Source organism: Mchenga conophoros, linkage group LG7, assembly GCF_057382185.1.
Source record: "Mchenga conophoros isolate Kocher_MC1m ecotype Shallow Benthic linkage group LG7, M_conophoros_male_GT1.1, whole genome shotgun sequence".
In the NCBI taxonomy this organism is placed as follows: domain Eukaryota; kingdom Metazoa; phylum Chordata; class Actinopteri; order Cichliformes; family Cichlidae; genus Mchenga; species Mchenga conophoros.
The window spans coordinates 49,780,239-49,802,290 of record NC_140532.1 but is presented as its reverse complement, the minus strand read 5'-3'; the positions used below and the strand labels follow the sequence as shown (position 1 = coordinate 49,802,290).

Sequence of the window (22,052 nt, the reverse complement as noted above, 5' to 3'; positions counted from 1 at the left end):
GTGACTGCTACCTGTCCTTTAACCAGGTTGTAGAGTGCCAGAGTGGCTCCCAGATGTTGAGCTTGCATGCTGTCCTCTGTCAGGATGGTGGGACAAACTTCCAGAACATCATCTGGCCTCTGAACACGCACTCTGGGGCAAAGACATCACTTGGAATACGTGAAACAGCCAAGTACGTGAACCAAAAACCAGAAGCACGGAGACACACTCACTTGCATCTCCAGTATCTGCCGCAAGCAACCTTATGAAAAGCAGGCGGCGGGCTTTTTGGCAGGTTCTTTCGGACCCAGTCAATAAGGAACTGTTTGGGAGACTTTCCGGTCCAGCTGCGAGCCGTGTAGTCAAAGTTGCGGATGTCCTTGGGCTCATTCTTCTTCACAACTGCAAGAAAGAAAAGTAAGAAAAGGTCAGATTCTCAAAGGGATCTTACAGTGCACATTTTAATGCTTGTCCTTATTTACAGTAAATCAGCTGATGCGTTCATTAAACGCGCTGGATGCTGATTAAACGTGGCAACAATGACTTCTTTCAGACTGCAGATGAAATGATCAGTTGCACTAAGGTCCAGTATAAGATAAAGAAGGATTATTATGAACCATCAATCCTGCAAAGCCACACTATTAGCACATAAGTGAAAAAAAGTAAACTGAGCATAATAGGTCCCCTTTGAATAACGTGTAAAAAATGTTTCCTCTTCTGTGCACCTTTGTGAACAACATAAACATCCTACACGTTTCTACCTTACACAAATGAAGGACATTTTCCCTCAACGTCTTTGACCACCTGTGCAGATTATTACGATTCACCCAAACCATGAGCAGAGATCATCATTGAGGACAAACTCACATTTACATGTTACGGTATTCAGTTTTGTGAATGGATTTTTTTAAATCCATAAAGCATGCTTTTGCAGTTGCACACAATTTCCTGAACTGTGACATTCCCTAAAGCTAATATACGATGCATAAAACACGCACAGCCTCTATTATGTGTCAGTTTGGCTCACAAAGTGTACCCGTGTACCTTTCTCAGCCGGCGGGTCCTTCTCAGCTTGTTCAAATAAACTAAAGCCGAGCTCTTCTTTGTCCTCCTTCGCAGGAAGTATTTTCTTTTCTTTTTGAGGGGCGTCCACCACTTTTATGGCTGGATTGAACATAGGGTGGGACTCCAGCTGCTTCATTTCTAGAAAATAAAAACACCGTGTTCAATTTTAAAAAAACAACTTAAATATCCCCACAGGAAATAGTATACACTCACAGGCCACTTCATTAGGGACACCTGTTCAACTGCTTTCTTAACACAAACATGTCATCAGCCAATCACATGGCAGTAATTCAAACATGGTCAAAACACCTTCCTGGAGTTCAAAGCGAGCATGTTGGTACCATCTGATCATTCAGATTGCTCATGTGCACAACCATCTTCAGGGCTTACAGAGAATGATCTGAAAAACTGAAAGGATCCAGTGAGAAGCAGGCCTCTGGGTGAAAATGCCATGTTGATGCCAAAGGTCAGAGGTCAGTGTAGAATGGCCAGAAACTGCTCTGCGCTGATAGAAAGACAAGAGTACCTCAAACAGACACTTGTTACAACCAAGGTATGCAGAAGATCATCTGGGAAAGCACGAAATGTCAAACTTTGAAGCAGATGGACTACAGCAGTGGAAGACCACACCAGATTCCACTCCTGTCACCTAATTATCACCCAGCCTAATAAGTCTTGACTTCTTCTGCTACATTCGGATGGTAGGCTCAGAAGTTGGAGTAAACAGCATAAAAGCATGGATCCATCCTGCCTTGTGTCAGTGATTCAGGCTGGTGATGGTAATAGCGTGGGGATAATTCCTTGCCACACTTTGAGCCCTGTGGTACCATTTAAGCATCATTTAAACACCACATGTTGTCCATCCCTTTATGACCACAGTGTGCCCATCTTGTGATGGAAGCTTCCTGCAGCAACTGTGTGATGCTGTCATATCAATATGGATAAAATGTCTGGGGAATGTTTCCAGCACCTGGCTGAATATATGCCACGAAGAAGGCAGCTCTGGATGCAAAAGGGGTCCAACCTGATACAAGCAAACTGTACCTAATGAAGTGGCCTGTGAGTGTATGTAAACGCTTTCTTTTGCAAAATGAGTTTACAGCTTTGTCTTAGTTTTATGTACACGCACACACACCTTGCTGTATGATGCGTATCCTGTCCTGTGCCATCCTCTGCCCCGCCTTGTCTGCTTTGGTCTTGGCAGCAGCTGCCATTTCTTTAGCGTCAAACAGCTGAGCAGTCAGTATCAAATACCTGTCATTCTACACAGCAAAAAAGAATACAGACATATTAATGAAAAATCAACTTCCTAAATGACATTTACTTCAAAAGACGATCACATTTTTAACATCATACAAAGGCTGGTAAGAAAATCTCATAGCCTTAGTTTAACATTTTGGAATATGTGTCTGTTTTCTCTTATAATTGTAAATGAAGAGAATCTCAGAATTCAGTGGCTCTGATTGTACTTACTGGATCAAACTTCTCTTCCAGTTCAGGATTGCATGTCTTCTTCCCACCTTCCTCTTCCTCCTCTTCACTGCTTTGTTCTGCATACCTTAAGATCCAATCCTTCATGCTGGCAGCTTCATCCTTCTCTGTGGCCTGCCAAGCACCACACACACACTTAGAAACTATTTGACAGAACACCTCCTTTTCGTCGAACACACCCTCTCTGTACAAACCTTGGTGATCTCTCTGCGGGTGGTGTTGTTTGACACTTTAGGGTCCTGAGCTGCAGGTTTCTGCTGGACTGGAGGCTGAAATCGAGGCCGGTTCTTCTGACTCTCCTCCTGCATCTGCTGGCTAAAACCATCTGGCAGCTCCTCTAGCAAAACAGATCATAAATCCAGAAAGTTACTCTTCTACCTTTAAGGACTCCCACGATGATGATGACGATAATGATGTTTGGATGCCTGCTGATGCCGTATTACCATCTTTAAGGTTGAGGCAGAGCCAGTCGAGAGCAGAATGGAGATCTCCTCCGTACAGGATGCTACTCTTCATTGCCTCTTCAATGTGCTCCCTTTTAAAGTTAAACTTCTGTAGAGCTGTGTACAGGTCCTGAAAGCACATCAGGAGAAAAACAGCAGGGATGCAAAACACTAAAACTCAGTGTGAGTCAGCTGGAAGGAACCAAAGTGTTTTGTATTTACCAGCAACTTCTTGCTTGTAAGTCTTCCTGATATGGGCCCCTTGTCGCCATTCTCCTGTCTGAACTCATTGATCAATTTGATAATCTTCTTCTCCAGGTCAGCTTGGATAGCAACCTTTATTGAAAGGTAAAAATCACACCCAGTGTTATAATAATACAAGTTGTTTTTTTAAACGTGAAAGCTACTTGACACAATATAATAAGCTTTTTGACTTACTTTAAGAATGGACTTATCGGAGACCCCACCAGTGTCCACCTGGGCGGTGTTGGTAAGACTGTAGGTCTTCGGAGCTGGAGTGAGGACAGACAGAGCAACAAACAGACACCACTGCGTCAGACTTCAAGTTAATCCACTATTCACGTTTAAAATGAATAAATAAATCATGTCATTGATTTACTAACAGGTTTATTGTTTTACAGGTTGGAAAATATCCCCCAAAATACCCTGAAAACACTGTTTCATCCTCCAATATGTTTGTTACCTATCAGTTACCTTATCCAAGATAATATTGATTTAATTTTTTGGCATAGCCCCCAGACCCTATCGTTTTACAGCATACCTCACGTTATCTAAAAAAACCCCAAAAAAACCCCAAAAACAAAAACGGTAACTTGAACCTCAAGAGAATTAAAAAAAACTATATTTTTATATTATTAATTACAGTAAAACTTGTGGTCTTACAGGTCAAGTTTTTTATTTTTATTTATTTATTTATTTTACATATTTACCTCAAGAAAAGGGCAAAAAAAAAAAACTTTTTTCAAAAGTTTTTTTCTTTCTTTTTTGGACAATTTGGAGCAGCTGCAGGAGTGTCTGTAAAAGCATATTTTGAAGAAAGTGGAGCTCGGCCCCTTTACCTGCGAAGCTGATGGGGCAGGTCAGGTTTCTTTTGTTTTGTTAAGTTTTGTTTTATTGTGCCCACCATGGTACATTTCATCCTGAGAAGTTCTTGTTCAAGATCAGAGATGGTAAAGAAACTGTCATAGGTGATACTGTGTCCCCGCAGTTCAGTAGTCAAATCAAGGACTAGATGTTTTCCTTTGTTTTTTTAACCACTCGCCGGTTTGCCTTTCGAAATCCTCCAGTCATCTTTGATTCCATGCACAGCTGGTTTTTGCATCCCTCACATTAAGTCGTATTTACCTGACTTGCTGGATGTATTGCCAGAAGGAGTATAAGTTGGAAAACGTTCATCTTACGTCACCTCTGGCCCTGGTCTGAGCATCAGACAAAGGAGCTGCACCCATCTCACCCAGACATCCCTGATGGGAGCAAGCTTGTCAGCATCCTAAAGACTATCAGCAGTCTCATTGCAGGATCTCAACACTTCAACAAGAACACCAGTGCAGGCATCCAGTTATTCCTCATCACTGCCATTCTAAATGTCACCATGGACTTCTTTTTCATTCAAGATCAGATGCATCTTTGTCCTCCTGTTGATAATCTATACTGTCCTCCTTCTATGAGGGTCATCCATATTGCTGTGCTGCAAACCGGAGATGTGTATTCTGCCAGGAACTGACTAAACTGAGTTGTTCTGTACACATCTGTCCATTTCCATCCGGGTGACTGTGTCCGGGAAGCAGTGGGGATAAAGGGGGCTGTTTGTTCAGGGAAGGAGACAAACAGTTAAAGAGAGAAGCCCCTAACTTCTCTCTGACTGTGTTAGTGAGCTCACAGTGTGTTTATGATTTCCGTTTTGGCACTAATTATTGTTTTATTGTCTTATATTATAACTGGGTTGAAACAGACCCCAACAACACAAAGGTCATAATTTTCGCCAGAGCTTTTTGTAATTTAGTGAAATTAAATTTTCTTTTGTTTTGTTTAAACAGAGATTCCGACAAAGTCAAAAAGGCTTCATGTAATAAGCCAATTTAAAAGGCACTTTTATGCTTTTAAAATCTAAAAATGGATCAGTGTCGATCCCAACCCAAGAGGAAGGTAAAGTGCTTGATGATTTAGTGGACCGCCTCTATGTGATTAAGAGACTGAAATAATGCTGTGCATGATTCTAATCTTATGTGTTTTGCCACAAATGGTTCTTTAACTTCATTTGGAAACAGCATATTCCATGAATATTAATTACAAGGCACTACATGCATGACATTATGATTGGGAGCTGAGCCCCCCTAAAAGTTTGAACCTAGAATCGCCCCTGTTGATGTTAAGAAAAGTAAATCCAGTAATAGTACAGGAAAATATGTGTGATTAACCCATGTCATGCTCCATATTTCTGCCTGCTAAATTCATACTAAAATCTTATTAATTGGAGTGAAAATACAGTGCAAACGCCTTAACCGTGGAGTGAAATGTTCACGCTGTGAGTGATTTTCACCTTTAGATTTGCTGTCTTTAGCCGGCTTGCTGGTGGCTGCCTGTTTCCTCGGCTCCTCGACCACTCCATTCCCCGGTGCGGCTGGAGCACTTGCTTGCGGTGGCGATTTCTTCTTCTTCCCCCCCATTAGGTCATCCAAACGCTGCCCGCTTTTGAGTCCTTTATGTGCCTGAGTGATGGGAAGACATCGGCGAATTGCCGGACAGATGTAAAGATATCAAATCAAGAGCGAACCTGAGAAAACGTTTTCTCCCCTTTTGCCCCGCACAGTTGCCGTAGCGGAAGTATTACCCGAAAACAACCTCGTGCTGTATTGTGGGAAGTGTGCCCCTAACAAACATGGCTGACACCTTTGGAGACGGTTTGTTCAGCGTGTTTGACGATGAACAACAAAATACCACAAATAAAAAAGTACCGTCGAGTGTGGCGGCAGAACCGGGGTAAATATGTATTTTCTGGAGAAAAATTTTGTGTTTGTTTTGGAAAGTTTTTTTCTCCGCGAGGACGGTAGTGCCATGGGTGCTCGTGCCAGTCATAGTAACAGCCATTGGTTCGTTAAAGAAACACCGGACAAAAAAAGGCTTATTGGGCTTAAAGTTAACAATATTATGGCATATATAACTCTGAGCCCATTTCTCTTGAACACGAGTTTGTAGCTAAGTGTTTGTGTGCCCTTCATTGGTGAATCGTGCATGTTGGCTAACAGCTCGTGTGTTTCTGCTCTCTATAGGAAAGCTGCAGCCAAAAATGAAACAGACAGAGATGTCGGTCCGTCTGCCCGAGTCAAGAGAGAGGCAGACAGTGATGGTGGAGAGGAAGTGGTGTTTGTGAAGAAACCTCGACATGAGGCAGTTTCGGCGAATGAACTGAAGTAAGAAGGGAAGCTTTGTTGTGTTCATGCAGGGTGTTAGTGGACACAGTTATTAAAATGCTCAGCAGCATAAAAAAGTGATGTAAAACCAGCTTCATATTATTAGAAATATTTAAATTATCCCTGCTTGTGAATGTTTATCCACGCATTTATCATCGAGCAGCTTATCCCAGGTCTCATAGCATGAGATTAGATTAGATTAGATAGAACTTTATTAATCCCTCGGGTGGGGTCCTCTGGGAAATTCGATTTCCAAAAAAGCACAGCACCGACAGAAGTTACAGAGTTACAGAATATTATATATATATATATATATATATATATATATATATATATACACACACACACACACACACACACACACACACACATATATATATATATATATATATATATATATATATATATATATAAAAATAAATACAGAGACAATATAAATAAAATATACGAAGGGGATAAATAGAATAAATAGGAATAAAAAATAAAAATACAAGTGAATTGCACATTTCAAGTATTGAGGTCTATTGCACTGTTGACTATTTACAAAAGTATTGCACAAAAGGTATTGCACAGTGAGGTGAAGAGGCACTACAGCTTAGTTGTTCCCCCCTCCTTTGTCCTCCTGTTTCCCCTCCCTCTCCCCTCCAGGGAGGGGTTAAACAGTCTGATGGCGTGTGGGACAAAGGAGTTTTTAAGTCTGTTAGTTCTTGTCTTTGGGAGAAGCAACCTGTCACTGAACAGACTCTTCTGGTTGTTAATGGCCGTGTGCAGAGGATGCCTGGCATTGTCCATAATGTCCATCAGTTTCTTTAGTGTCCTTTTCTCTGCCACTGTCACCAGAGTGTCCAGCTTCATCCCGACCACAGAGCTAGCCCTCCTGATCAGTTTTTCCAGCCTGGATGAGTCCTTCTTTGCTGTGCTGCTCCCCCAGCACACCACAGCATAGAAAAGTACTCCAGCAACCACCGACTGGTAAAACATCCTCAGGAGCTTCCTGCAGATGTTAAAAGACCTCAGCCTCCTGAGGAAGTACAGTCGGCTTTGGGCTTTTTTATACAGGTGCTCTGTGTTGCATGACCAGTCCAGTTTATTGTCCACCCACAGCCCGAGGTACTTGTACTTGTACTTGTTGACCACCTCCACCTCCTCCCCCTCTATCTGAACCGGCAGTGGACCTGCTCTAGACCTCCCGAAGTCCACAACCAGTTCCTTAGTCTTTGAGGTGTTGAGTTGCAGGTGGTTTGTGTGACTCCATGCGACAAAGTTCCTCACCAGACTTCTGTACTCCTCTTCCTGATCATCCCAGATACACCCCATGATGGCTGTGTCGTCTGCAAACTTCTGAATGTGGCATAATTCAGAGTTGTAGCAGAAGTCAGAGGTGTACAGGGTGAAGAGATGTGGGTTACCCCTTGCACATATCACCAGTCTATCACAGGGCTTACATATGATTGTCATATTCTAATTAGAAATATAGGAGGTGTCATCATCAAAATGTTATTTCAGATGTTCTCTGAGAAGGTCTCCTCTACACCAATGAAGTGAAAATGTGAAGGAAAGAGAATGCAACCTGCAACTGGATAAAATGTCATCCTCTTCCTCCTCACCTGCGCTCCGAAGAGCGCGCTCTAACACATGAAAATGTGCATAATTATGCTTATTATTCCTGATATCATCACAGTTATTGTCAGCATATTAGACATAGAACCTTCCTGTCTCCGGACAGCTGACAGGACCCAGCTAAACAACAAGAGCTGGTTATAAGCTCACATTATGCCAGTTAATGTCAGGTTTGAGTGTCGTTTTCCACACGAATCACACTTTCCCTCTGATAAACATTTTGATTATGTGAGTTCATTCACATCAGAGTTTGTTCTATTTCTTCTTTCTTTTTTCAGTCTTGCAGAATTTATGCCTCAGGTGAAGGTGGAGCAAGTGGAAACAGTGGAAGGATGTTCACATGAGGTAAAGAAAATCTGTTGTTTTTTGTTTGGTTTTTTAAGAATTTTATTCATTTTTAAATAAACAAGCAGAAAAAATAGTGATGATAACTGTTGCCATTTCTGTACTTCCCTGACAGGTTGCTCTTCCTGCCAGTGAGGAATATAAACCTCTGAAACCACGAGTGGGAAAAGCAGCCAAGGTATAAGGGGCCTTAGTCTGAGTTTTCACGAACTGACATTACCGTGGGATTGCTTTCCTTTTGTTCTGATACATCTTACTCGTCTTGCAGGAGTACCCTTTCGTTCTCGATCCCTTCCAGCGGGAGGCCATATTATGTATTGACAACAACCAGTCTGTGCTTGTGTCTGCACACACCTCTGCAGGGAAGACTGTTTGTGCTGAGTAAGTGTCATCAGTAAACAATTTATACTGAGCGATCACATTTTTCCTCATTCCAGTTGATTATATTTGGCTAAAATACAGCTTAGAATTTAAACTCAAACTACAGAAAATGTGATGCTGACCATTAACAGTTTATAGAGACTAGAGATGATACTCACTGTTGTGCTGTATCAGTGCCTTCTTGGTAAATGTACTGACACGCTGGAAAGCAGCACTGAGAGATATTATGAACCCTTATAGCCCACTGATTGGTCATAACACTGAACCAAAACAAAACAGGTATTCTAAACATTTTTCATTTAATATGAACTAAAACATGAAGACTGGTCAGCAATTGTGCTCAGTAGGTGTTCATAGTTCTTTAAAAACATTTTTTAATGGCTTTCTCTGATATCTTTCTGCAGATATGCCATTGCGCTGGCTCTCAGGGAGAAGCAGAGAGTGATCTTCACCAGCCCCATCAAGGCTCTCTCCAACCAGAAGTACAGAGAGATGTACGAAGAGTTTCAAGATGTAGGACTGATGACAGGTGACGTCACCATCAACCCCACTGCCTCTTGCCTCGTCATGACAACAGAGGTAAAAAAAAAACAATTTTGTGTGGAGTTGAGACATTATTACATTTGCTAGTTATATCCTTATTGAAGAGTGTTTTTTGATGCTGCTCAATCCAGAGGTCGGTCAATGATAAACTTCTTCTCTCCCAGATTCTGAGGAGCATGCTGTACCGAGGCTCTGAGATCATGAGGGAAGTGGCGTGGGTCATCTTCGATGAGATCCATTACATGAGAGACACGGGTGGGTATAAAATAGAAAAGTGATGCAGACGATCTGTAAAATTACAGATCAGTGTGTTTTGAACATCCAAGAATCAAATAGATTTTCTCCTGGGTACAAACAGAATTCATGAGTAAGTTATGGATGGATACTTGACTTGGATCCCTCACACAGTGACTCGCTGCAACATTAGCATTCTATTACAGCATCACATTCAAATTCAGTGAGCCCTTTAGAACAACCCTTTCATTTTATTTCTACAAAGGCAGACTGCATGGCTTTAGGAATGATTTTACACACCTGCAGTAACACCAGAAATGTCTGAATTCAAAGATTAGGTGTGGACCCGCAGCTTTCAATTGTCCATACAATATATGTTCTAAGATTACTAATACGCTGTTGAAAAAAAATTGCACATGGCATGTTGTCAAATTAAATATATATATTTGAAATAGAGAAAACGCAGGAAAGTAAACACGTTAACATGTTTTCTAGCGATTTATTTCCTGCAGTCTGGTGCAGTTGAGGCCGTGAATGAAAATGGAAGCAAAGTAAAACAATTGCATGAAAAATCAGTGTTTATACCTTCTTTGTCGACTTTTCATTTACTGATTTCTCAACAGCAGCACTTAAGGCTCAGTTGAATTAAAGTTTATTTTAACCCTGTGGTTAAAAAAATGTCACATGATGGCTTTTGGTTGGTAACACGTCTCACTGGTCTGTGTATTTCAGAGCGTGGCGTGGTTTGGGAGGAGACCATCATTCTTCTTCCCGATAATGTGCATTATGTTTTCCTGTCAGCCACCATCCCCAATGCCAAACAGTTTGCTGAGTGGATTTGTCACTTACACAAGCAGGTGGGATGTTGTACTGCCTCATAGTATAATTAAAGTTCTTATAATGTCCCTAAGTGAGAAGGTGACAGTTTAAATGAGTGACTTAGGGTAGTTTTTCTTGTTTATTGATTTATGCTTTTCTAATGTCTCCTGTAGCCATGCCATGTGGTCTACACAGACTACCGCCCCACTCCACTGCAACACTATATCTTTCCAGCAGGGGGTGATGGACTCCACCTGGTTGTTGATGAAAATGTAAGGACACGTGGAAACAACACTCATTAGGGCTTTTCAGAAGAAATGAATGAATAACTCTTTGGACTCGGCTTCATCTCCTTCACTGATAATTCTGCTTTACACAAGTGGGGCTAAAATAACAATTTGTGTATTCTAAATCTGGATGCACCAATTAGAAACAGCTGCTATAAGGTAATGTATAATTCAGGACGTTTTTTTGTGTTTGTATTTTTCTCCAGGGAGAATTCAGAGAGGACAATTTCAACACAGCTATGCAGGTGCTGAGAGATGCTGGGGACTCTGGGGGCAGCAGCGGAGGTGCCAAGTGGGATCCAAAAGGAAGGAAAGGAGGCACTAAAGGTGTGTGGGTTTGCTGGATTTTAATGTAAAAATCTTTGATTCAGTAATTCATATAAGATTGCATGTCTTTGTACTTTAATCAGGCCCATCAAGCGTGTTCAAGATAGTGAAGATGATCATGGAGAGGAACTTCCAGCCAGTGATTATTTTCAGCTTCAGTAAGAAAGAGTGTGAGGCCTACGCTCTGCAGGTGGCTAAACTGGACTTTAACAGAGGTATGTGCATTCCTGGAAACTCTAATCTGTGTGTGTGTGTCAGTATTTTCCCCACGAAAGCGTGCGGCCATGTCTCTGGTGAGAGTAGCAGTATAGTCAGTCAAGTTAAGTTGTTTGCAGTCATGAAAGCACCGATAGACTTTGAGAAGGTCTTTGCAAACGTGCTGTTTGATAAGTGCAATGTGTGAATAATTGAAAGTTTACTGCTGACACCTAAGCTGATAGATTAATATCAAAGGATGTGTTTCTGGCATTTGGCTTGTAGCTCTGTGTGCTGAATGAGGTGAGGTCAGACTCTTTGTCAGTCAAGTTCTGAATATTACAGATTAAAAGCTTATTTTTTCCTCTAATAAGAATAGAAATGATTGACTTTTTATAATTTGATCATGAGAATATTATTATACAGTGATGTTGCTTTTTTTGACCAATAGCTTCACTGCATTTGTCACTTATGAGGTGTCAGGTCACAAGACCAGTCAGTGAGCAGATTTTTGAGATGGCAAATGGATTTTCTTTGCCAACTGAAACATCAACACCACCTGTTTTTGTGACAAACTGTTCAGAGAGCGGGGGAAGAAGATGAGATTTGGCAAATAAATCAACATTGCTAAATTGTTGGCAGGGAATGTAATTTTATCCTCCTCACCCAGTGAGTGCCATCAGTGTAGCTTATTGTGCCTTCACCGTTGGTGCTGCTGTTTGGTCCAGTGGATAAGTGGAGGAGTTGGTTCATAAGAATAAATCTCCGCATGATTGGAGACAGTCCAGCAGCAGACTGAGCTTGGCTCACATCCACCTGCTCCAAGTCAAACATGCTCATCAAATCTTAAGTGGGAGATCTTTTCCTTCCCCATTTCAGTTTGTTTTTTCTGCCCAGTGACATTATTGTAAATGAGAAGGTTTGTTTTCACACTGAGCTGTTCCAGCACTGAAATCCAGTGCAGATCGCCAAACATTTATCAGTATTGCACAAAACAAATGGAGACACTGTGCCAAAGACAGTTCCTCATTTTCACAAGTTTCTTGTGTTCTTGTGGTTTCAGTAAAGCTTTTGTTTTTTGTTTTTCTTAAGAAAAATTGTAGATACTGAGATAATTTCAGTAGATCGGAGAAAAAGGGTATATCCACATATATACAGGTCTTATTTAAAATGAGTTTTTTTCCATGTTTGTTTTGAAAAATATCTCTCCACATGAAAATGCAAAACATTTTTGGCATGCTGTTGATGCCGAAGCAACAGGTGGTGATATAACTCTGATCATCTAGAAATGCTGGCCAACCAGAGGCCTACAAACAGTAACACAGCACACAGTCTGACGTCAGAAAAAGGAGATAAAGTTGTCAACACCTTTGATGTTGCAAGACTTGCAAGAAAGAAGTTTTCAGTATTTTATTTGTTTATGCTTTAACTACAGCAAAATCCCCTTACAAATGTAATTATTGGACTTGAAGTGGTTCCATGAATAAGGGCCAGTCCACATGGACTGAGATGGACAGAGACCGCCCACCAGCAACAGCAAATACTATAATGTGTTTGGCACAAAAACTCCAAAGTCAACAGAGACTTGCACAATTCCTGAGTGGTTGATGTTTCTCTGTAGGCAATTCCCCAAAACCCCCTATCTCCATTGGTCCACGTTAACCCCACATTTCCCAGGATTAATTATGTGTTGAATAATATTTTAAAATCACTCAAACTTGACTCCTTTCTTTGTTACAGATGATGAGAAACGTCTGGTGGAGGAGGTTTTCAACAATGCAGTGGACTGTCTATCAGATGAGGACAAGAAACTGCCTCAGGTAAGTGTTTCTACATGCTCTCACACTCAGCTTTCTCTGAGCTTGTCAAGGGTTTATTTATTTATTTAAACATGGTTTTTGAACCTGATCTTAACACCTTGTAAAATCTTAGCAAAAAGCTTCACTGTTTCCTCCTGTGATGAGTCCTGTTAAAATCAGTCCTGTACCCAGTAACAGCGTTAGTAGCTGTTATTGGGTACAACACGAGCAACGGCAAAGCACAACCCTACCACACACTTTTCCATTACAAGGGTTATGTTGGTTTTGGTTTCGTCAGCTGTGATCAAAACGGTCACTGAGAGAGAAGTTCAACAGTAATGAGCTTGTTTGTGTTCTTCAGGTCGAGCATGTGCTGCCACTGTTAAAGAGGGGGATAGGGATCCATCATGGAGGCCTACTGCCCATCCTGAAAGAGACCATAGAGATCCTCTTTTCTGAAGGCCTCCTCAAGGTACTGGTGATTCTAACTTTAATGAGATTTGTCTGTCTCTGCAGGACTGAAAATTTCAAAAGTGTGTTTGTAACAGACGTTTAGGGGAAATACTTAATTTGCGCAAAAGTTTAGTACATAGTCATATTAATGGATTTGATGAATATGTTGACATGGAATCCTTGAGAGAGTCTGTTCAAGTGTAATTAAAACTAATCTTTAAAGTAACCAGTCGTCCAGTTCATGATAATGTGTGCCTATCTTCAGTCTTGTCTTCAGTCTTTTTACTTTAACTACAGAGTTACACTTTAGCTGTTGGTCATTTCTGGTTGTTATGGCAGTAACACTGTGAAATGAAGAAAATGTGCTAAAATGGAGGCAAATAAAAGAACATAATTAGAAATACTCTTACATCTGGAGAAGCAGATGTTTCAGCGTGTTGTAATCCAGACTTAGACACAAGTCAGGTAATTATTAAAGGCTTTTTATCACAACTTTAAGATTTAGTCAATGCAGACTGGAAACTTGTCACAAACCAATAGAAATGGTTTGTGACAAGTTTCCAAACTTTACGGGAAATCCTGCTTTTGTGTTGGTTTTTCTTTTTGTTTGATTGTTTTTTAAGATTTATGCCTGATCGGCTGTTCTTGGCGGCTCCAATCTTTTTGCACTTGAAAGAAAATGGCTTTCCAAATGTTTTATGAGGAACACTTTGAACATGTTTATTAGTCCTCGAGGATCAGTGTCTATTTGTAAGTGATAAAATGTAAATATTGAGATGAGCTTAATGCTCCTTATTTCCATTGCAGGCCTTGTTTGCCACAGAGACATTCGCCATGGGCATCAACATGCCAGCTCGCACTGTGCTCTTCACCAGTGCACGCAAGTTTGATGGCAAGAATCACCGCTTTGTAAGTTCACGCAGTCAAACACAATGGTCTCCCCCTCTTTTATGTCTTTAATACAGAATTTTCTCAGCAGCAGTATTAGTATGGATGTTTGGAAAAGTTGCACTTCCAGAAAGATATCTGTCTGTCTATGGCTTCTGTTTGAGGCCAGTAAAATGCAGAGCTCGCCATAAATTGTGCTTTAAAGCTGCTCTGTCAAGTGTGCAGTTGTTATGTAGCATGTTGCTCTGAAGCCTTTATAAGGTCTTCAAGCGTTGCAGCTTGTATTGGCACATAAATAGCCACATATTGTTTACAAGGGGGTGCTCTAGGGATTAAAGAGAATGAGCGAGAGAGAGTGAAACTGCCCTCCAAGAGGTTCATCAGAAACATCTGTTGCCTCTGATGGTGCCAAAACTCCACACGGGCACTCACACTTCACCTTCATTCTTCAAAAAACTCTCTTCCAACTCAAGAGCTGCTCTCAAGAATGTGTGAAATGAAGATCTGATCATTTAAACTCTTGTTTGGTTTTTTTTTGCAAAGAGAGGTAAAAATGTGGAGCTTAGTCAGTGCCATGTGTGATTCAATGAACAGTAGATGAGTGATGTAGATTCATAGCAATGCAGATAATTGCCTAGGCAGTAATTGAATAAATGTGCAGATGTTCAGTGTTTTGTTTTTACCACCTTCATTTATGCTGTTTTAACCAGTTTCTCAGTCGTACATATATTTCACATGTACATAGACGTTCTATAATATAATTTATCTTCCCACCTTGTCTAGATAACATCAGGTGAGTATATCCAGATGTCTGGGCGTGCTGGGAGGAGAGGAATGGACGACAGAGGGATTGTTATTTTCATGGTGGATGAGAAGATGAGCCCAGCTGTGGGTAAACAGCTACTCAAGGTACTGTTAACCAGGCTGCTGCAAATGCTTTTTACCATCACTTTCAGGTTTTTTAGTCCCTAGCATTATTTTAACCACTGAATCCAAAGTTTTAAAAGTGATTCTTAAGTTGTTCTTTGTCAGGAATCGCTGACATTTTAATCATTTTAACCATTTTAATCCTGCTGTGCAGGGCTCTGCAGATCCTTTGAACAGTGCCTTCCACTTAACCTACAACATGGTGCTCAACCTGCTGCGTGTGGAGGAGATCAACCCAGAATACATGCTGGAGAAGTCTTTCTACCAGTTCCAACACTACAGGGCTTTGCCTGGTGTAGTGGAGAGTAAGCATTTCTGTATGCACTTGTTCACACTACACACTTGGGTAGTAACTGACAGACATACAAATATGAACACAAATAGCAATCACGGACTTCAATAGCATGTATATGTATATTTGTAGTATGATGACTGTTTACAGTGTCATCTTCAGTTGTCTGGTATGAATTACGTGTGATCTAGTTCTAAGATGAATCTAAAATGACTGTTTTTGTGCAGAAATTAAGAAGTTGGAGGAGCAGTACCACACCATTGAGATTCCCAATGAAGAGAGTGTGGTCACTTACTTTAAAATCAGACAGCAGCTGGCCAAACTGAGTAAAGAAATCCAGGAGTTCATCCACAAACCCAAATACTGCTTGCCCTTCTTACAGCCTGGGCGACTTGTCAAGGTACTGCTTTACGCTTAGACCAGCAGTAATAATGGAAGATTTTCACATCATTTAACAAGTCTGTATTTTCATCTGTCAGGTAAAAAATGAGGATGCTGACTTTGGCTGGGGAGTGGTTGTAAACTTTTGCAAGAAGACTAATGTTAAGGTAAGTTAGTGGCACCTGTAGATGAATCCAAGGTCCCGTGGCTATGACTAACACACATTTCCCATTTAGACGACTACAGACTCAGAGCCGCTGTATGTTGTGGAGGTTTTGGTCCACTGTAGTAAGGACAGTGTGAAAGATGCTGCAACTGAAGCTGCTAAACCTGCCGCTCCAGGGGAGACTGGAGAGATGCAGGTGGGTGGAGCAATCGCAAGAACACACATAACTTCATATACACAAATGGGAGCGCCATAATTAAAATCACCTTTTTCTGCCCAGGTGGTTCCAGTGATGCTCCATCTCCTCACTTCTGTCAGCTCAGTTCGTCTTTACATCCCCAAAGACCTGAGGCCCTACGACAACAGACAGCTCATGCTCAAGTCCATACAGGTACAAAGTAGAGCCATTTCTCAAGGTGTTGAAGATATTAGTGTGAATCATTTACATTTTTTTCCCTCCAATCATTTTGTCCACAGGAGGTACAGAAACGTTTTCCAGATGGTGTTCCTCTGCTTGACCCCATAGATGACATGGGCATCAAAGACCCTGCATTAAAGAAAGTTATTCAGAAGATTGAGGCCTTTGAGCACCGCATGTACACCCATCCCCTGCACAGTGACCCCAACTTGGAATCTGTCTATTCTCTCTGTGAGAAGAAAGCTCTGGTGAGAAACTTTGTCAAATTTCAAGCAATGGGATGTCCTGCTAATTGTCAGGCCTTATGAGAGCATAACTAAATGGTGGCAAACTGGGCTAACCTAGCTTGTAGTGGCATGATTTGCATTTGTGTTTGCCTGGTAAGTGATGTTTGCTTAAGTAAACATCACTGTCACTGGGGTATCCACTGTGTCAGCTGTAAACTAGTAAGCGTGAGTAATGCTATGCGGTCGGGAACAACTATGTGGCTGGTTTTAACCAGTTGCCTCATCACACCGCTGATCAAGAGTGTGAAAATAAAGAGTGTGAGAATTAGCTGCCTGAAGGCTAGGACTGAGTTAATGAGTGTGGGTATTGGTCTCCAGTTTGCCATTTTTATTTATAACCTGTTGTTCTTTGCTTTTTCTCTGACTTGGTAATGGTTTTGATCATGGCTTCTCTGGAAGCGACTCTGAGCACTGTTTCAGTGAATTCAAAGGTTCTTACACTGTTGAACACTTTGTTACTACCCTGTGGGGCCGTATATCGCAACAAGGTACTAACAAAGTATTTAGTTGTCTATCACCTTTGTGTTGGAACAAAACATCACTTTTGGTTAGGGTTATTTATTGGTAGCTTTGATTGATATTGGGGTGTATTGTCTATACCACAACAGGTTACTATAACAAATAACAGCTAAACACTCTAATTTCTCAATGTTTGAACTTTCCTGTTTATCTACAAAAAGTACCTTTTGTTAGATGAGACTTGATTTCTTTTTATTGGATTTTTCTGTTCAGTTGTGGTCAAATATGTACATACAGGCAAACAGGAAAAATGACCGCTTGTGAATGTTATTCCTACATTCAGAGGTCCAGTAAATTTAATTTTGCTTTCTTTGAACACCAAAATGAAACAAAACTGCTGCTAATCCTCAGGTTCATCTTTTTATTGGTTTTTACAGATGCTACCATTTCTGATGTCTCATTTATATTATTTGTTTAGCCAAACAGGTAGCACTGGCTGAACTCAGCACATCTTACAGATGCACAAGCACTAAAAAGTCTTAGCTTTAGCTTTAAGTGTTCCTGTGATGTCACTTATCTTTACCAACACATCCAGTCACCATTACAGAGAAGTCTTTGCTTCTGTCTTTGATCGATGAGCAGTGCTGGTGAAGTCTTTGTGTGTGTGTGTTAAACACAGTAGAAGAGGTTGAAGTGGATAAATTAAATAGTTGGTATGAGATAAGCATGCACATGAACATCTGATGCAATTGTCTTTCACATTCCTCTTCATCACTCTGACAGCTAAAGTTGCTTGAAGTTTTCTGATGTGCTAAACTGGAACCTATCACACAGCTTTTTGAGACTTTAAGAAACCCTGAAATCAAAGTTCAACAAGTTAAAAATGAAGAAATTTGCATAACATAACTGTGTGTGTGTGTTTCAGATCGCAGCAGATGTTCGAACAGCCAAGCGAGACCTCAAAAAAGCGCGAACCATCTTGCAGATGGACCAGCTGAAGTGCAGAAAGAGAGTTCTTCGAAGACTTGGCTTTGCCAGTCCCTCTGACGTCATTGAGATGAAAGGGCGGGTCGCCTGTGAAATTAGCAGGTAGGGGAGGGCGGGGCACACACACACAAAGCTGGGACAGTGAAGAAAATGTTTGAGCTGCGTCTGTATGGATGAACCTGAAAACTTCAGGTTACTTGTGTAACCCCGGCTCTCACAGCAGCATGAGTGAGATGCCTCAGCATGGGATGCACCTGCTTGCGTATTCCTTAAAAGCCTTATTCCATTACAACAATCCTGATTGGCTGATGATTGAAACGACCACGTTGGACAGCCACCCAACCTTATGAAGCTTGCACTACTATGTGGCCATTTTTTTTTTTTTTTTTTTTTTTTTTTTAAAAAGATAAGCAGTTTTTCTCACTTCACCCCAGCAAAAAGGGCATCTCACTCATGCTACCCTGAGAACTGGGGTTACGTGAGTTACCTAAAGTTCCTATTCCTAGCTGTTGTTTTGATGTCTTACAATTAGATATTTAGCATAAAAAAGCAGATTCTTACTCCGTGTTCCACCTCACATTTCTTTTATAGCTGCTGTTTTGAAAAGATCAAGATATTGAAGCAAAGTCATTATATAATTAAGTTTCTGTATAAATATCTCCAGTGCCGACGAGCTCCTGCTGACTGAGATGATGTTCAACGGTCTCTTCAATGATCTGACAGTTGAGCAAGCCACCGCCCTGCTGTCCTGCTTTGTCTTCCAGGAAAACGTAGGGACAAACGAACACAAATGCATCACTCACTCGATGTACAAAGATTCATCTTTTCCCGAACACTAAAATAAACACCTTATTCCCATTCCTGTAAGTTCGAGCTGCTTTCACATTCTTGGCTTCTTCTCCTGCTTTACAGTCAAAGCAAACACCAAACTCTCAAAATAGGTTGATCCAGCATCAGCACATGTTTAAACAGACTTTCATTGGTTTCTCATTAGCCCAGTCCTGTGAACGGGAAAATTCTGACCTCAATCCCATATCGGACTGTCTCTTATTAGCCAGCTTCAAATGTTTACACAGCGAATAATGACAAGCAGCTGTCATGTTTCCAATAAATCCGGTGCGCATGTGAGTGCACAGCTGTTGTCTTTAAAGACGACCTGCTGCTATTTTAGCTGTTGATGATGGGGACTTTAGCCAATTAGCATGTTTTTAAAGGACTTCAGCGTTGGTCGGAAGAACACCTGAAAATAAATTGTACATTTGTTACTTATTGAGCCAAGTTCATCACCTTCTCGATAACTTGCAGACGTGAACATACCTCTAATCCTGCACATTAGCTTCTCAGAGGAGCCACCAAACAGATATTCACTGAGATCAAGTGCATGTTAATATTAGTTTGCATCTGCAGACCAAACAGCTGCTCGAATGCAAAATAGCACACTAGAATATGTATAAATACCACCTGACTTCAATACTGCTGTATTGAAAAATAAAAATCCAGACCACAATAAATATTTAAAGCGCAGATGTGGCTGCTTATAAAAGTGATACCGGCAGCCTAGGAGGCCCTAAGCTTTCTGATGAAAATAACATTAGTATCTCAAATTGTTGTGAGACGGAGACTTACATTTGATTCTAGGATACTTCGATATACAGTGGAGATCGTGCTTGATTCAATGACTACAAAGTGCCCAGGTACAGTGGCTGTAAAATTAGGCAAAGTCATGACCCCTCCATTACGCTCCTGCCAGTTAGTGAGAGGTGATATGAGCTGCTGATATGCTTTGGTTCCTTGATGAGTCATTTTGTTTTGTGCAACTTTGCAAACCTTATCCATGCTGCCATGTTCTTCCTAAGGGAAGTCACTTTCTCCTTGTAGTCCTTCCATACAAGCATACTTGTTCATTCTTTTTCTAATTTAATTATCATGAAATTTGGGCCTTTAACATGCCAACACTCCCATAGAGTGAGATGCAGCTCTTGGATTTTTTGCAGTTTCCCTGATCATTGCATATTCTGACCTTGCTATGAATTTAGCTTGGATGCCCACCTGGCAACTGTCTTTCCATTTGATAATGAATAATCTTCCTCACTGTAGAAGGATGGACTTCAGATTGTTTGGGAATTTCCTCATAAACCTCCACAAATTTATTTGATGCTTCGCTAAGATAATTACTGATGTCTTTCCTCCTTGTATTCCTCCTGTATTTTCTGAAAAACTTAGACATGCGTGCAGGAGTTATGCTGTATTATGATTTAATAACATTAACATTTATATGGTACTTGTACTAATTATTTAGATGTTGTGTTTTTTTTCCTCCAGGCCAGCGAGATGCCAAAACTAACTGAGCAGCTCGCTGCACCGCTGAGACAGATGCAGGTGAGACGGCATTAGAGTGGAGCTGTATCTTGTTAAATGCGTGAACTTTAGTAGAAATGAAAGCATCACTGTTTCTGTTGTGTTCAGGAATGTGCAAAGCGCATCGCCAAAGTGTCAGCAGACGCCAAGCTGGAGGTGGACGAAGAGAGCTATCTGAACCAATTTAAACCCCACCTAATGGACGTGGTTTATGCCTGGGCCAACGGGGCCACGTTTGCTCAAATCTGCAAAATGACCGACGTCTTTGAAGGTTTGTTACTTCTCTTACAATCTGCAGGTGTTTAATTATTAAGATCACAATTTATTGGTTCCTTTCTCCAGTATTAGGAAATATTTTCTATTTGAGGCAGATTTTGTGGGTCAGATGAGTTATTTGATACAAAGTGAACACATTTACTCTCAAAAAAAGATAGATAGATATATAATCAAAGATTTCTAACACATGTATCTACACTCTGGATTTCTGTTTAGGGAGCATCATCCGTTGCATGCGTCGTCTGGAGGAGGTCCTGAGACAAATGTGCTCTGCATCTAAAGCCATCGGCAACACAGAGCTGGAGAATAAGTTTGCTGAAGGTAGGAAACACATTGCACCAATTTTTCATTTGAATGAATATTAGCTCCCTTTCTAAATGTAGTCTAACATGACAAATCCTTAAAAAGTTGGACATTTTTCACTGTTTTTTGTTGGTTTTTGTTAGATTTATTTTTGTATTGTTAAAACTACATTGATAGTACACCTGTGCATCATAAACTTTATTTAGTGCATGCATTTAGTACATGTATTTAGTGCATGCATTTAGTGCATGTTTTTAACAAACCATTTACGTTTTATGAAGAAGCCAAAACTAGATTCTGTAATTGTTCATGTAAAAGTTGTGACAGAGTTTGAATTGTGTTTCTCTCCCTGCAGGAATAACAAAGATCAAGAGAGACATCGTCTTTGCTGCCAGTCTCTACTTATAGTGTCTTTTAGTGAACCCTGCTCTTTTGTGGTTGTTTGTTTCACTATAGAAGTCATGTGCTTTGTTATTTACCCTTTTTTAAAAAATGTGTAATGCCTTAGTGAACTTAAATTGGTGATTATTCCATTGGCTCCAGCTGAAAGCTCTTTGGGAATGCTAACTGTGCAATCACAGCAACTTCCATAAACACTTTCATCCTGCTGAGGTTTCCCAATCATTGTCCTCACTGTGCGCATCATATATGGTCTGTTTTCACAGTTCATTGAATATGCATGTTTTGTTTTTGCTTAAATGGCAAAAATGTGCATAATTAGACTGATAATTATTTTGTGCTTTGATCTGAGGAGAGCTCATGACATAATACATCAAATACCTGTGTCGATGTTAATAACCCACTTTATTTTTCCGTATTTTTACATGTGTGTACATATTTGACAGTTTTCAATAAACGTCTGTATTTGTTTACATACAGATTATATATAAAAAGCAAA

General features: G+C 40.6%; 2 protein-coding genes across 2 annotated transcripts in view; one reads left to right on the top strand and one right to left on the bottom strand.

Moving 5' to 3' along the window:
* The window catches only part of dhx29 (DEAH (Asp-Glu-Ala-His) box polypeptide 29), a 13,837-nt gene extending 8,013 nt beyond the window's left edge, over positions 1–5,824 (bottom strand). Inside the window, exons 1-10 of the mRNA XM_085279918.1 lie at positions 5,539–5,824; positions 3,417–3,490; positions 3,201–3,314; positions 2,979–3,108; positions 2,730–2,872; positions 2,518–2,649; positions 2,180–2,306; positions 1,024–1,182; positions 213–381; positions 12–132 (exon numbers count right to left, since the gene is read on the bottom strand). Coding sequence (XP_085136044.1) covers positions 12–132; positions 213–381; positions 1,024–1,182; positions 2,180–2,306; positions 2,518–2,649; positions 2,730–2,872; positions 2,979–3,108; positions 3,201–3,314; positions 3,417–3,490; positions 5,539–5,665 — 1,296 coding nt within the window. The 5' untranslated portion in view covers positions 5,666–5,824. The remainder of the gene's footprint in view (positions 1–11; positions 133–212; positions 382–1,023; positions 1,183–2,179; positions 2,307–2,517; positions 2,650–2,729; positions 2,873–2,978; positions 3,109–3,200; positions 3,315–3,416; positions 3,491–5,538) is intronic.
* Positions 5,821–22,052, top strand: mtrex (Mtr4 exosome RNA helicase). The gene is made up of 27 exons (XM_085279919.1): positions 5,821–5,978; positions 6,269–6,409; positions 8,308–8,374; positions 8,490–8,552; positions 8,643–8,755; positions 9,160–9,334; positions 9,463–9,553; positions 10,265–10,389; positions 10,525–10,623; positions 10,845–10,965; positions 11,049–11,180; positions 12,901–12,980; positions 13,321–13,431; positions 14,220–14,321; positions 15,084–15,209; positions 15,382–15,532; positions 15,747–15,919; positions 15,999–16,067; positions 16,137–16,262; positions 16,347–16,457; positions 16,544–16,732; positions 18,156–18,319; positions 18,882–18,987; positions 20,540–20,596; positions 20,684–20,846; positions 21,068–21,172; positions 21,510–22,052. Exons 1-27 carry the CDS (start codon positions 5,878–5,880, stop codon positions 21,560–21,562), a joined length of 3,114 nt encoding a protein of 1,037 aa, XP_085136045.1. The 5' UTR covers positions 5,821–5,877; the 3' UTR covers positions 21,563–22,052.